The 16,569-nt window shown below is 44.7% G+C and overlaps 1 protein-coding gene across 2 annotated transcripts in view; it reads left to right on the top strand.

The window, feature by feature from the left end:
- Positions 1–14,537, top strand: part of LOC121555381 (protein tweety homolog 2-like) — a 95,508-nt gene extending 80,971 nt beyond the window's left edge. Inside the window, exons 6-15 of one of the 2 annotated variants that reach the window (XM_045221468.1) lie at positions 1,809–1,881; positions 5,482–5,551; positions 6,252–6,301; positions 7,389–7,481; positions 8,433–8,525; positions 8,989–9,131; positions 10,040–10,225; positions 10,462–10,540; positions 13,066–13,078; positions 13,720–14,537. In XM_045221468.1, coding sequence (XP_045077403.1) covers positions 1,809–1,881; positions 5,482–5,551; positions 6,252–6,301; positions 7,389–7,481; positions 8,433–8,525; positions 8,989–9,131; positions 10,040–10,225; positions 10,462–10,540; positions 13,066–13,078; positions 13,720–13,760 — 841 coding nt within the window. In that variant the 3' untranslated portion in view covers positions 13,761–14,537. The remainder of the gene's footprint in view (positions 1–1,808; positions 1,882–5,481; positions 5,552–6,251; positions 6,302–7,388; positions 7,482–8,432; positions 8,526–8,988; positions 9,132–10,039; positions 10,226–10,461; positions 10,541–13,065; positions 13,079–13,719) is intronic. The other variant, XM_045221467.1, reaches the window with a different exon arrangement.
- Positions 14,538–16,569: the final 2,032 nt, after the last annotated feature.

Raw genomic sequence — 16,569 nt, 5'->3', positions numbered from 1 at the left:
AAGCATCCGCCAACTCCTGGACAGTCTGTGGTGCAATGTGGCGTTGGTGGATGGAGCTAGACATGATGTCCCAGATGTGCTCAATTGGATTCAGGTCTGGGGAACGGGCAGGCCAGTCCATAGCATCAATGCCTTCCTCTTGCAGGAACTGCTGACACACTCCAGCCACATGAGGTCTAGCATTGTCTTGCATTAGGAGGAACCCAGGGCCAACCGCACCAGCATATGGTCTCACAAGGGGTCTGAGGATCTCATCTCGGTACCTAATGGCAGTCAGGCTACCTCTGGCGAGCACATGGAGGGCTGTGCGGCACCCAAAGAAATGCCACCCCACACCATGACTGACCCACCTCCAAACCGGTCATGCTGGAGGATGTGCAGGCAGCAGAACGTTCTCCACGGCGTCTCCAGACTCTGTCACATGTGCTCAGTGTGAACCTGCTTTCATCTGTGAAGAGCACAGGGCACCAGTGGCGAATTTGCCAATCTTGGTGTTCTCTGGCAAATGCCAAACGTCCTGCACGGTGTTGGGCTGTAAGCACAACCCCCACCTGTGGACGTCGGGCCCTCATACCACCCTCATGGAGTCTGTTTCTGACCGTTTGAGCAGACACATGCGCATTTGTGGCCTGCTGAAGGTCATTTTGCAGGGCTCTGGCAGTGCTCCTCCTGCTCCTCCTTGCACAAAGGCGGAGGTAGCAGTCCTGCTGCAAGGTTGTTGCCCTCTTACGGCCTCCTCCATGTCTCCTGATGTACTGGCCTGTCTCCTGGTAGTGCCTCCATGCTCTGGACACTATGCTGACAGACACAGCAAACCTTCTTGCCACAGCTCGCATTGATGTGCCATCCTGGATGAGCTGCACTACCTGAGCCACTTGTGTGGGTTGTAGACTCCGTCTCATGCTACCACTAGAGTGAAAGCACCGCCAGCATTCAAAAGTGACCAAAACATCAGCCAGGAAGCATAGGAACTGAGAAGTGGTCTGTGGTCACCACCTGCAAAACCAGTCCTTTATTGGGGGTGTCTTGCTAATTGCCTATAATTTCCACCTGTTGTCTATTCCATTTGCACAACAGCATGTGAAATGTATTGTCAATCAGTGTTGCTTCCTAAGTGGACAGTTTGATTTCACAGAAGTGTGATTGACTTGGAGTTACATTGTGTTGTTTAAGTGTTCCCTTTATTTTTTTGAGCAGTGTATATATATTTGATTAAATCATCACCTTTTAATTATTCAAATTTAGATTGTGGTCCTGATTGAGAAATCTGCATCCCAAATGGCAGCCTAAGTGTCTCTACAACAGTGGAATAGATGGCAGCTGCTATTCTCCAGAGGAAGGGAAACTTCAAGGTATAGAACAAATACCTTAATACAGTTTAAAGGAAGGAGGAGGAGTTAGATGTTCAGATGAAGATAGAACACAGCCTTTTAATCCCTTCTGAAGAGAACAGATGGAAAGTTATTACATCATCTTCATTTATCTCTGATGGTAGAATGCTTTCTTCATCACAATCACAATCTAAAATAGATTGAATTTCATTATCTCTCTCTTCCACTCTTTGTGTCTCATATTAACCCCTCCCAGAACCATATACAGCATTCTAAATACATGGCTCTGACCCCTTCCATGGATCTAACCTCTCAATTCAATTTAAGGGGCTTTGTTGGCATGGGAAACATGTGTTTACATTGCCAAAGCAAGTGAAATAGATAATAAACAAAAGTGAAATAAACAATAAAAAATGAACAGTAAACATTACACTTACAAAAGTTTCAAAATAATAAAGGAATCTCTCTCTCTCTCAGGATCATGGTGTTTGGGGTGATATCTCTGGTCCTGAGCTGGGTATCACTAGCAGCAGGCACTGCTACTGCCGTGGTGAGTGTCTGTTCTGTCCCGTCATCACCAAACATGCTCTAATTAAAAAACTGCTATAAGTGATCTCATCTTTATGTCTTTAGTGACGTCATAGTCAGGTTGTGTACTGATTATATTATAGGTTTTTTAAACGTCTTTCACTGGTTATAATTTGATTATAATAATTAATAATAATTAGTCATTTAGCAGACGCACTTATCAAGAGCGAATTACAGGAGCAATTAGGGTTAAGTGCCTTGCTCAAGGGCACATCGACAGATTTGTCACCTAGTCGGCTCGGGGATTAGAACCAGCAACCTTTCGGTTACTGGCACAACGCTCTTAACCACTAAACTACCTGCCGCCCCATTATCTGGCCAGATAGCAACCAAACTATGACCTATCCTGTACATACACTATATATACAAAAGTATGTGGACATCCCTTCAAATTAGTGGATTCGGCTAGTTCAGCCACACCCGTTGCTGACAGGTGTATAAAATCGAGCACTCAGCCATGCAATCTCCATAGACAAACATTGGCAGTAGAATGGCCTTAATGAAGAGCTCAGTAACTTTCAATGTGGCACCGTCATAGGATGCCACCTTTCCAACAAGTCAGTTCGTCAAATTTCTGCCCTGCTAGAGCTGCCCCGGTCAACTGTAAGTGCTGTTATTGTGAAGTGGAAACGTCTAGGAGCAACAACGGCTCAGCCGCTAAGTGGTATGCCACACAAGCTCACAGAACAGGACCACCAAGTGCTGAAGCGCGTAGCGAGTTAAAATCGTCTGTCCTCGGTTGCAACACTCACTACCGAGTTCCAAACTGCCTATGGAAGCAACGTCAGCACAATAACTGTTCGTTGGGAGCTTCATGAAATGGGTTTCCATGGCCGAGCATCCGTACACAAGCCTAAGATCACCATGCGCAATGCCAAGTGTCGGCTGGAGTGGTGTAAAGCTCGCCACCATTGGACTCTGGAGCAGTGGAAAAGCGTTCTCTGGAGTGATGAATCACGCTTCACTATCTGGCAGTCCGACGGACGAATCTGGGTTTGGTGGATGCCAGGAGAACGCAACCTGCATACAATGACATTCTACATGATTCTGTGCTTCTAACTTTGTGGCAACAGTTTGGGGAAGGCCCTTTCCTGTTTCAGCATGACAATGCCCCTGTGCACAAAGTGAGTTCCATACAGAAATGGTTTGTCGAGATCTGTGTGGAAGAACTTGACTGGCTTGCACAGAGCCCTGACCTTAACCCCATCGAACACCTTTGGGATGAATTGGAACGCCAACTGCGAGCCAGGCCTAATCGCCCAACATCAGTGCCCGACCTCACTAATGCTTTTGTGGCTGAATGGAAGCAAGTCCTCGCAGCAATGTTCCAACATCTAGAGGAAAGCCTTCCCAGAAGAGTGGAGGCTGTTATAGCAGCAAAGGGGGGACCAACTCCATATTAATTCCCATGATTTTGGAATGAGATTTTCGACGAGCAGGGGTCCACATACTTTTGGGCATGTAGTGTATGTGTGTCTACAGTACGTCTAGGCTTAGTGGGGTTAATGGGGCAGACTTTGTTAATAACAGGGACACAGGGCACTCAGGATACCATCCCAGAGAGGAGCCAGCATGGTGGGGGACTAGGATTATCCAGAGGCTGGGTGACTGTGCTTCTGACGCAGGCTGGGATGGAGGGAAAGAGGGAGGAGGGAGAGAGGGAGGGAGAGAGTAGGAGGGATTGAGCGACATGAGGAAATCACGAGTCTACATTTATTTGACCAGAAAACACACTGCAACAATATCTCAACAACAGTCAGGATTACAGTAACACATGCCATGTTGACATCACTGACCAGTTTATCCACACCCAGCCAGCTACAGAAACCATTGTGTCGGTGTTATTATGACACGACCTCTGACCTAGAATAATGACATGACATCTGACCTAGAATAGCATGATGCCACAGTAAGCATGCCACACTTCTCCAGCTGGTAATTGCAGAGTCAGTGTATGTTGGGGGTCAGGATATAGGCTGCGTCCCAACTGGCATCCCATTCCCTACATAGTGCACTTGTAGATAATAGGGTACCATTTGGGAGGCAGCCACATATATTGTCGTGCGGCCAATAGAGATTAGGGTCGAGGTCGATCCCTAGCAGTAAAGTGGATTATCAAACCTTTTCACTGGAACATTATCGACTCCCTTGTTTTTTCCTGCGTTCCTCATCCTCCTCTTCCGTTGATTTTTCCTCCTCAACCAAGATCATTGTTCCTCCTCAACCCAGATCATTTTTCCTCCTCCTCCTCCTCCTCCTCCTCCTCCTCCTCAACCCAGATCATTTTTCCTCCTCCTCCTCCTCCTCCTCCTCAACCCAGATCATTGTTCCTCCTCAACTCCTCCTCCTCAACCCAGATCATTTTCCCTCCTCCTCCTCCTCCTCCTCCTCCTCCTCAACCCAGATCATTGTTCCTCCTCCTCCTCAACTCCTCAACTCCTCCTCCTCAACCCAGAACATTGTTCCTCCTCCTCCTCCTCCTCAACCCAGATCATTGTTCCTCCTCCTCCTCAACTCCTCCCAACAATAAGAGAGGGAGATAAATATTTTCTCATAGAAATATAATGCCAATAGATCATGACTATATAGATTACCTCTAAACTTCTAGACATGTCATTGGAGTTATATGTGTATGGCCCTCTCTAGCAGGGTGACAGTCTGAATACTGGGGATCTTTGGCCTGACAGTAATTGCTTATGCATGCACATCAACAGGCTCTCTCCCTACACACACAAACACGCGCACACACGCATGCATGCACGGTCCCTGCTGTCTGGGTTCCTTGGGACGTCCGACTCGAGGTCACCCCATTAAAGTTTACATTTAAAATGGTTAAGGTAAGGGTTAAGGTTAGGGTTAGGGTTAGAGTTATGGTTAAGGTTAAGGTTTAGGGTAGGGACGTCCCAAGGACCCCGGATAGCACTAACCACGCACACACACAATCACACACAGATGAATGAGAGAGTCTGAGCAGACAGTCTATATGCTAGGGTTGGTTCTGCTACGCTCAGCACAGGTTAAAGAGGCATGGAGACTGTTGTTACTAATAGCCCTCTTGTGTGATCTATAGTTGATTTACTTTGACAGGATATTATTTTCTGTCACACCCTCCATCGACTGTTAGGCTAATAATTCCAAACAGTCATTAAGATTCTGGGAAGTGATTTGAGTCTTAAGTGTTTATGACGGGTCTTAATTTTTCTTTGTTCTGTAAAATCATTGTCCATTTTAATGTCAAGCTATAATAGTGCTTTAACAAGTCATGGATCATTGAGTGTAATTAAACACTAATGAACACCAGATAACACCTGTTTAATGCCACGGTATCAGGTTTGCGGTCAATACCATTTCAATTCCAGTCAATTCAGGAAGTACACTGAAATTTGACCACAATCCTGCTCGGTATAGTATCCTGTTTTCCCTGCAGGGCACCAGTGACTTCAGACTGTATAGTGTCCTGTTTTCCCTGCAGGGCACCAGTGACTTCAGACTGTATAGTGTCCTGTTTTCCCTGCAGGGCACCAGTGACTTCTGACTGTATAATATCCTGTTTTCCCTCCAGGGCACCAGTGACTTCTGTGTGTCTCCAGACAAGTTCATAGTGAACAGGACCAAGGAGTTCCTCAGTGCAGGTGAGGTACCTTCCAGTTCCAGTTTTCTAATAGCAGTCATAGACAATGTGATTTATGCAAGTTATCTTCACAGTCCACACTGGCTCACACTTGACAGATGTAGTGGCTAAAATATATAATTGTCCCAATACAATTTCCATTCTAATCCTTTAGCCACAATGGAGAGTGGTGAAATGTTAGTCTTGAATCATACAAATTCAATGTCCAGAGTTTGATTCAAGTTGAAAAATAATAATACATTTATTTGTTGTTCTTGTGGATACAAAAATTTATAGAATTTTTCCTAAACTAATTGTGATCATTAAACTAAAGAAACAAACAGCATGGTAAACATGGTCTGGTATGGTCAAAAGACTGTGTGCTGCCATTCCAGCCACTCCCAGTAGGCCTTGGAGGGTGTATGCCTTTTAACTGTATTCTCCATTGGCCTGTAGAGGGGGTACACACGCTTGACAGGGGATTAATGGCAAACACACATACAACAGAAATGTATTATGAATTGGAAACATGCAAATATACAATATGACCTATTGGGCTCCTACAGAACCACTGGTCAGATAGACCCACTGTTACAGAACAAATCCTACATGTTAAGATGTGTTTATGCTGTCTTTACTTTCTGAAATTAATGAATGTAATTAATACAGGGTGTGTTTGGGTTAATCTTCATTGGGATGATCTCTCTCTCTCTCTCTCTCAGAAGTGACACACTACTACCTGTATTGCAGTCTACCCAACCCTTTCCAACAGGTACTGAAATCACCTTCTAACACACACACACACTGATTACATGAATGATCTTTTAGTTGTAAAAGTCGTTTTCCCTCATTAGTTTGATTAGCTCTGTCACGTTCGTCGGTAAGAGAGGAGGACCAAGGCGCAGCGTTGCAGGCAAACATACTCTTTATTTAGCGATTACACGACAAAATAAACAAAACGATAACGTGACAGTTCACGGTCTAACACAAACCAACTAGAAACAAGATCCCACAACTATTGTGGGAAAACAGCCTGTTTAAATGTGGTTCCCAATCAGAGACAACCAGCCACAGCTGACACTCGTTGCCTCTGATTGAGAACCACACTGGCAACATAGAAAAGAAACAACTAGACCTACAACACAGAAATCTACACACCCTGGCTCAACATAACAGTGTCCCCAGAGCCAGGGCGTGACAAGCTCAGAAGCAGATGTTAATCAAAACGTTGTTGAGCCTCTGAGTTAAAAACAGGCAGCACTACTAATTTAATGACTTTCAGGCCATAACAAAAATACACTTTGATCCAAGAACATTTTATATGTGGGGTTTGGAGATGATTAGTGGGGTGTAGACATAGACAGTGTGTATAGTCTGCCTCAGGGACTACACACACTCACACAGAGACCAACCCCCCCATCCCCCAAATCCCTTTTATTTATTTACCATGCCGGTGATATTACATATTTAAAAGGCCAGTATTAATGGTCCATGTATTGAGGTAATATACAGAGGGTAGATACATCCTCATGGCCAGTAAACACACACACATAGCAGTATCCATTTAAAGCTTTGTGTTATGCCTTGTTAAGTAGACAGAGATAATCTGCCCTCTTATGGCTCAGCCAATGGACATATTGTCTGTTGTTTGTGCTAGGGATCAGATTGGGGGAGAGGGGGGGTCGGAGTGTGTGTGTGTTTTGGGGTGGGTGGGGTAATCTGGATAATCTGGGGCTCTCCGTCTGAAATGAACGTGTCCTCCATTAAGGGTCCAGAATGACACACTTTATGACATATTTTCACTCATGTTTCTACACAGCTTTGACTCTACAATTTGTGTGTGTGTGTGTGTGTGTCAGTCTCTGACTATCTTCCAGAGGTCTCTGACCACCATGCAGATCCAAATACAGGGACTACTGCAGTTCTCTGTACCTGTCTTCCCCACTGCTGAGGTGAGTGGATGGAGCAGCAATCAACATAAAAATAGCATTATATTTATTATATTCAGTACAGATATCTCTATGGAGCTCAACATCTAGTGCTGATGCTGACACTGTATTCTTCTAAACACATAAGGGCAGAGCGCTAAAACGCTGTTAAAGCCCTCATAGAGAGTAATTGTCAAATCCTGCATGTCTGTTTAACATGTTAGGGTTACTTAGTGCTCTGTGCCACTGTGTTTAGAAGAGTGTTACAGGAGTGTTACAGGAGGAAACATAGTGTTACAGGAGGACACCTAGAGTTACAGGAGGAAACATAGTGTTACAGGAGGACACCTAGAGTTACAGGAGGACACATAGTGTTACAGGAGGACACCTAGAGTTACAGGAGGATACATAGTGTTACAGGAGAACACATAGTGTTACAGGGGGACACATAGTGTTACAGTAGGATACATGGTGTTACAGGAGTTTACATAGTGTTACAGGAGGATACATAGTGTTACAGGAGGACACCTAGAGTTACAGGAGGACATATAGTGTTACAGGAGGATACATAGTGTTACAGTAGGACACATAGTGTTACAGGAGGACACATAGTGTTACAGGAGGATAAATAGTGTTACAGGAGGACACAGTGTTACAGGAGGATACATAGTCTTACAGGAGGACACCTAGAGTTACAGGAGGACACATAGTGTTACAGGAGGATACATAGTGTTACAGGAGGACTAATAGTGTTACAGGAGGACACATAGTGTTACAGGAGGACACAGTGTTACATGAGGATAAATAGTGTTACAGGAGGATACATAGTGTTACAGGAGGACACCTAGAGTTACAGGAGGATACATAGTGTTACAGTAGGACACATAGTGTTACAGGAGGACACTGTGTTACGGGAGGACACAGTGTTACGGGAGGTGTGTTGTTCCTCACACTATTTTTATACCTTGTCTACAGAGAGATCTTCTGGGGATCCAGCGCCTGCTGAACTCTACAGAGTTCAACATGCACCAGTTAACAGCCCTGCTAGACTGCAGGGGGCTCCATAAGGTGAGATGGTTACCCTGAGACAAGAGGACGTCATGGTTACAGTGAGAATGCGTCTGTAGAATGAGAACATACCCAGACACACTTGAATAAAAATACAAAAGGTGCTCTTAGGTTCTTTGAAATCCCCTAAAAACTCTTATCGCACAACACTCCACGTTGTGACTATACCAGAAATAGAAATTGAGTACTCAGATGTCTTCAAATTATCTTCTTGTGGTTGATGGACAACAAAGTTATAATCTTAACAGTGAGGGTAACAGTGAGGGTGTCATTGAGGGGTAACAGTGAGGGTGTCAGTGAGAGTAACAGTGAGGGTGTCATTGAGGGGTAACAGTGAGGGTGTCAGTGAGAGTAACAGTGAGGGTAACAGTGATGGTAACAGTGAGGGTAACGGTAAGGGTAATGGTGAGGGTAACAGTGAGGGTGTCAGTTAGGGTAACAGTGAGGGTGTTTTGTCTTGTAGAACTACCTGGATGGTCTGATGGGGGTGTGTTATGACGGGGTGGAGGGTCTCCTCTACCTCTGCCTCTTCTCTCTGCTGTCGGTCAGTGCCTTCTGTGCCATGCTGTGTGCCATCCCCCGGGCATGGACCCTCATCGCCAGCAGGTAGGGACTGGTAACACTGTATTTGGTCTATGTGTGTTCAACCTACCTGTAACCACAACCCCAACCTTGACCCTTACACCTAAGCCTAACCAAATAAGGACTGGGAGATTCATGGCCTAAAAGATGTTTCATTTGTTTGCTATAGTGGTTCTATTGTGTCTATTGGTTTCAATTAACAATGGAGGCTGCTGAGAGGAGAACGGCTCATAATAATGTCTGGAATGGAGCAAATGGAATGGCATCAAACACCTGGAAACCATGTGTTTGATGTATTTGATACCATTCCTCTGATTCCGCTCCAGTCATTACCACGAGCCTGTCCTCCCCAATTAAGGTGCCACCAAACTGTGTGCTAGTGGGCCTGGATGTTGATACTAGAGGGTCTGGATGTTGATGCTAGAGGGTCTGGATGTTGATACTAGAGGGCCTGGATGTTGATACTAGAGGGTCTGGATGTTGATGCTAGAGGGTCTGGATGTTGATACTAGAGGGCCTGGATGTTGATACTAGAGGGTCTGCATGTTGATACTAGAGGGTCTGGATGTTGATGCTAGAGGGTCTGGATGTTGATACTAGAGGGTCTGGATGTTGATGCTAGAGGGTCTGGATGTTGATGCTAGAGGGTCTGGATGTTGATGCTAGAGGGTCTGGATGTTGATGCTAGAGGGTCTGGATGTTGATGCTAGAGGGTCTGGATGTTGATGCTAGAGGGTCTGGATGTTGATGCTAGAGGGTCTGGATGTTGATGCTAGAGGGTCTGGATGTTGATGCTAGATGGTCTGGATGTTGATGCTAGAGGGTCTGGATGTTGATGCTAGAGGACCTGGATGTTGCTTTGGGCGCCATGAAATGAAACTAACAGAAAGCCTGGTGCTGACTGATGGTGCTCGCTCCTGTGGTGATCTCAGGGACAGGGACAATGACGACATCGATGAGGAGGATCCGTTTAACCCCCAGGCCCGTCATATGGCCTACAACCCCAGTAGAGCCAGCCATGTACACAGCTTCTGTAGCTACAGCAGCAGTCTGGACAGCCAGGCCAGTCTACACCCTCCACCACAGACTGCTGCCATCCTCCCCACCTCAGAGTACATGTAAGTAGAGAGAGGAGGTAGGGTGTCTGTGTCGGCCTGTGTGTGTGTCTATTTGTCTGTTTGTGTGTGTCTGTCTCCCTGTCCGTATCTGTGTGTCTGGAATAAGCAGCACTGTGTTTGTTTTATCAGATAACTTGACTCTCTCTCTCTCTCTCTCTCTCTCTCTCTCTCTCTCTCTCTCTCTCTCTCTCTCTCTCTCTCTCTCTCTCACTCCCCCATCTCTCTCTCTCCTTTAGGAATCAGTCTATGCTGTTTGGAGGGAACCCTCGCTATGAGAACGTTCCTCTGATCGGGAGGGGATCCCCGCCACCCTCGGTGCGTTGGCCACTAACGTTAGAGGCCAGGTCTCTCGTTCTGGAGGCTAGGTCCCTCGTGTGATGATGTCACTGACATGAACATTAACGCTGCTACGTTCTACTGAGCTGAAGGGCCACAGACAGACTCATGTATAGAGCTGTGTGTACAGCCAGAGGCCAGGCAGGTCCCTTGTTAGAGAATGTCATCAACACTAATACATCATATTGTACTGAAGGACCACAGACATTCTCCAAGACGCAGTCTCTGCTGCCTTTACTATGTATACCATACAGTATCCACAGCCTGACAGAACCTCCTGGGGCGGCAGGTAGTCTAGCGGTTAAGAGTGTTGGGCCAGTAACCGAAAGGTCGCTGGTTCGAATCCCTGAGCCAACTAGGTGAACAATCTGTTGGTGTGCCCTTGAGCAAGGCACTTAACCCTAATTGCTCCTGTAAGTCGCTCTGGATAAGAGCGTCTGCTAAATGGCTCAAATGTAAATGGACTATCGTTCAACAGATAATAATTGGTCCATTCCCAAATTGTCCCCTAAATCCTGCACCCTATGCACTTGTGATCCACCTTGCCATCTGGAAGTTTGACCATATTGCTTATACCAATCAAATACTCTCAGATTTCCATTAGGGTTTAGGGGGTCGATTTGGGATTGGCCCTTCCACTGCACATTATGGTGAAAGACTGCTCTCTGCTGGTCATGGACTGAAATACAGACAAAACAGTACATGTTCTTCGCTCTTGTGCCATTATTTGGCCTGATGCTCTGATGCAGGCCTAGCCTGCTAATGTCCCTAGAGAGAGGCTAGCCTGCTAATGACCCTAGAGAGAGGCTAACCTGCTAATGTCCCTAGAGAGAGGCTAGCCTGCTAATGTCCCTAGAGAGAGGCTAGCCTGCTAATGTCCCTAGAGAGAGGCTAGCCTGCTAATGCCTACTACAGTATGGCTTGACTGGTAATGTTACAGTATGGCTTGACTGGTAATGTTAAAGATGGCTTGACTGGTAATGTTACAGTATGGCTTGACTGGTAATGTTACAGTATGGCTTGACTGGTAATGTTAAAGATGGCTTGACTGGTAATGTTACAGTATGGCTTGACTGGTAATGTTACAGTATGGCTTGACTGGTAATGTTACAGTATGGCTTGACTGGTAATGTTACAGTATGGCCTGACTGGTAATGTTACAGTATGGCTTGACTGGTAATGTTAACGTATGTCTTGACTGGTAATGTTACAGTATGGCTTGACTGGTAATGTTACAGTATGGCCTGACTGGTAATGTTACAGTATGGCTTGACTGGTAATGTTAAAGTATGTCTTGACTGGTAATGTTAAAGTATGTCTTTACTGGTAATGTTAAAGTATGGCATGACTGGTAATGTTACAGTATGGCCTGACTGGTAATGTTACTGTATGGCCTGACTGGTAATGTTACAGTATGGCTTGACTGGTAATGTTACAGTATGGCCTGACTGGTAATGTTACAGTATGGCCTGACTGGTAATGTTACAGTATGGCTTGACTGGTAATGTTACAGTATGGCCTGACTGGTAATGTTACAGTATGGCCTGACTGGTAATGTTACAGTATGGCCTGACTGGTAATGTTACAGTATGGCTTGACTGGTAATGTTACAGTATGGCCTGACTGGTAATGTTACAGTATGGCTTGACTGGTAATGTTAAAGTATGTCTTGACTGGTAATGTTAAAGTATGTCTTGACTGGTAATGTTAAGGATGGATTGACTGGTAATGTTACAGTATGGCCTGACTGGTAATGTTACTGTATGGCCTGACTGGTAATGTTACAGTATGTTGTTGTGAAGCACAATCATTGTTCTAGTGCTGCTGTGCGCAGGGAGAGAATCAAACCCTTCAGAGTTAGAACAGTCTGTTCTCACAACACACACACACACACACACACAGGCAAGTGAGACTACAGAGCACTTGACTCTGCACAGAAGTCAAGACAAGAGTACTTCTTGTTGTACATTTGCTCAGAACAAATGGTGTGCTGTGTAGCTTGACATGAGAAGGGAGGTCAGTGGTGTTATTATTACTACTGAACAACTACAATGTCAGCCGCAGTTTAATAAATGATACCGCTAACACACAGGGTACATCTCTGCCATCAGGAAACAAGTGGGACTAGATGCTAGGAAGCTGTCTTTTAAACAGATCCAATTCAGATGTTTATTTATTTGGATAGATGTAACCTATTTTGTGACCTATTTATTCATGAAACGTTATATATTCCACTGGATGTTTTTAAGCCGTTGCAAATAACACAGTTGTCCATCCTATATTGTACGAATATTTAATTTAACGACAGAGACGAAAACCTTTTTGTGTGCCAATCATACTGGCCTTTTGTTTTTGCTACATGTGCCATATAGTCTACAGGACAGGACCTAGCATATCTCTTTATGCTGTCTTAAAGAAGACTCTTTGTTCTTTTCCAATCCTTACCGGACATCTAACTCATATTTTGCTTCTAACTTTATTTTTGTATTTTCTTTTACTGCCAGACATTTAGAAACAGTAAGTGTTCTGTTGTACACTACACACAACCTTACTGTACCTTTATACTTCCCTTCCTTTATTAAGGAGGATACTTTATTTTGTTGTACCGCTCTCATTCTCCTTCCACCCCGTCTAATAAAAGGTGGTTCTAAGTCTTACTTCTAATTCTTAGAAGTAGTTCATAGTTCTAATTATTGCTCTTGTAGCCCTACATCTCCGGAATGAGACTGACCATTATTAACCAATCAGCTTGTTTGGTCCTGACCCCAATGTGATCTATCTAAGCTCTGTGACCTCTAACCTCAGCTGTATGACCTCTGACCTCCGGCGATGTTGTGTCCACAGTGTGTTAACCTGTGAGTGGAACTTTTCATGTGATGTGCCCCCTCGCCCCTAACCCAAATCTCACCCACACGCCCCTCACCTTTGACCTCTGCCTGCCCTTCACCTGTGACGTGTGTCCTACCGTCTCCCCGCCACCCTGTAGTTCAGAACACTGAGTCACACAACCCCCTGACCTACCCACCACGGAGCACCTCCTAATCAAAACAAATGTTTGAACATTTATGACATTTTTCAAAGTTTGATTGATAGAAAAAACGATTTTGCTTTCACACAGTTATGTGATCTAACGTGTATTTTGTTCCTTCCTCCTGCAGTATTCTCCCAGAATGAGGACCACCTACCTGTCTATGACTGACACACAGATCAGACACTTCGGGACAGACTTCCAGCAGGTGTAGCCCCCAACCATGACCTACTGGTGCCCCTCAGGAAGGGTCTGTCTGGGACACACTGTGGTGGCTGACTGGGACTACCACTGTACTGAGGAAGCTGTGTTTACAGATAACCCTGTCCATGGATGTCTTACCCTGCTCTCCTGGCCATCTGTTACTTAAATGCAGGAGGTATGGGGCCAACAACACCTCAGGAACACACTGACGCTCTTCAAGTCCTGTACTGTACATGTAGAAACCAGGAGACTACATATAATCCCAAGTGTAAAGTGCACTTGCATCTACCCAGACAAACTGACAATTCAGTTATGTGTTTTCTTCAAATGTTCGTCTGGAGCCAGATCAAAAGACATGATTATTATGGACCAAGTTGAACATTTATATTTTCCCTGCGAGTGACATCACCTACGATGGATTTCAGGGGGCAACAAATAACCAGATGGATTTCCTTCAGAGTTATGACATGAACTCTCTTCAGTCTTCATCAACCTATCATCACTATTACAAACTGTCATCTAGCCAGACTAGCATTCAGCACCTCTTACAGTTGACTACACAGCTCTTACACATCTGACAAAACCCAAAGCCTTCATAATGTCTTCCCTCAGAGAGATGCGTCAAACTTGATGAAAACGGACACTGTATTTTCACTTGTCTTTCATGTTATTCATTGAACCTAAAAGGGTTCTTCGGCTGTCCACATAGGAGAACCCTTTGAAGAACCCTTTTTGGTTCCAGGTAGAATCCTTTTGGTTCCGGGTAGAATCTTTTGGGGTTCCATGTAGAACCCTTTCCACAGATGGAACCCAAAATAGTTCTACCTGGAACTAAAAAAGGGTTCTACCTGGAACCAAAATGGATTATCCTATGGGGACTGCCGAAGAACCCTTTTAGAACCCTTTTTTCTAAGAGTGTACTATTTACGTGTGAGGGGGACTGAGGAGAAAGGATGCATGATGATGTTTCTAAAGCCTTAATTTTCTGTAACCTGTTTCTCTCTGTTCTCCTATGTTGTGTCATCATGCATGCTGTGTCCTGCTCAATTCTAGCCTGGATTCAAAACTGAATATCAGTCTGTTTCATTATTGTTTCAGTGAATCAGTGAAATGAGTTAAACAAAGTGATATTCAGTTTGGGTTCCATGCCAGTTCATTTCAAGACAACACTGAGGGCTTTCTGTAGCTTGGCATCTAAACTGAATATTGCTCTGATTCACTATTGTGTCACTTGAATCTGTGACTGTGTCCCAATAATCTCATTTTCCCCAAAGAGTGCACTTATTCACTTCCCCTGCATGGATTTGAAAGGAAATTACTATCCCTCTAACCCATGTCTAAACCAATCCAATGCTTTTAAACTTGTGGGGAGTAGTGAACGAGTTCACCCTTCAGGAGGAAGGTGAGAGCATTGGGGTGCACCGTCTGAATTAGAGTAATATTACGTTTGGATTCTAGGCTATAGGCCTGCTGCCTGTACATTAGCATGTTAAACATTCCCTGGATAGGATGACAGGAAACAATCAACAACTGAAATGGTGTTGATGGTGAATTACTGCTAAGTATTATCACTGATGTCATGTTTATTGGATGTTTGTTTACTGTGAGTTGGACACAATCACAGAAATAAACATTGTGCCAATTCATCCCTTCAGTTCCATGTTGAATGACAAAATACACATTTGGAGAGATGTGCTATAAGCACAATGCATGCACCTGGGTCTGTTAAGACTATAGATATATACATATAATTGGTTAAGACATGGTCAAAGAAAAGTACTGCAGGGGCCCTTAACAGTCAGATAAGATAACCCATCATTGTACAGTACTGCAGGGGCCCTTAACAGTCAGATAAGATAACCCATCATTGTACAGTACTGCAGGGGCCCTTAACAGTCAGATAAGATAACCCATCATTGTTAATTATTGGTTGTGGTCATCCTTTTCTTCCTTTATTGAGATCTGTCAACTGCTGTTTATTTTCTACGTTTGTTGAAGTATTGGACCAAGTGTATAAATAGAGTGAAAAAAAAGCTTTCTGTGTTTATTTGTCTATTTTGCCCACACACACTGTCTGTATAAGAGATACTGTCATTAATAGATTATGCAATATATTGTACTGCACACATACTACATATTATTACATATTAGTCATTTAGCAGATACTCTTATCCAGAGTGACTTACAGTTAGTGCATTCATCTTAAGGTAGCTAGCAAGGTGAGACAACCTTCTATCACAGTCATAGTAAGTACACCTTTTCCTCAATAAAGCAGCTATTAGCAAAGTCACTGATAGTTAGAAAAGATTAGTGCAGGTGTGGCCAAACCTATATCTAGCCAAGTCGTAAAACTGAGGTGAAATGGTATGAAGCACAAAGACATGCCAGTAACAAAGGTGGTATAGCCTGACATCTAGTGGACAGGTTGATGTTCTTGGGGTAGCCGCGTCGGCCCACCAATATGCCACCAGCACCTTGAGGTTCCTCTCCAGCAGGCCCACCCTCTCCTTGACGTACGACTTGGTGATCATCATGCCTCCATATCACCCGTACCTTCGTGGCCCATCTTGACGGTGCTCTCCTTGGAGTTGGCGGAGTCGTTGAAGGCCAAGGCGTTGATTATATTTTTGCAGCAGGACCATCCAGTGCCTCTTCCCGGGGGGCACCACGAAGCGTGTGTGGGCGTCGCAGCCATACCGTCCCACCACTCCTCCATGATTCGGTGCAGGTGCCATCCTTTTGCATCCACTTTTGGTGAATTATAGCCAAACGTGCC

The sequence above is a fragment of the Coregonus clupeaformis genome, chromosome 7 (assembly GCF_020615455.1).
Source record: "Coregonus clupeaformis isolate EN_2021a chromosome 7, ASM2061545v1, whole genome shotgun sequence".
Taxonomy (NCBI): domain Eukaryota; kingdom Metazoa; phylum Chordata; class Actinopteri; order Salmoniformes; family Salmonidae; genus Coregonus; species Coregonus clupeaformis.
Note: the sequence above shows the minus strand (reverse complement) of the source record. Positions and strands in the feature narration are given on the sequence as shown.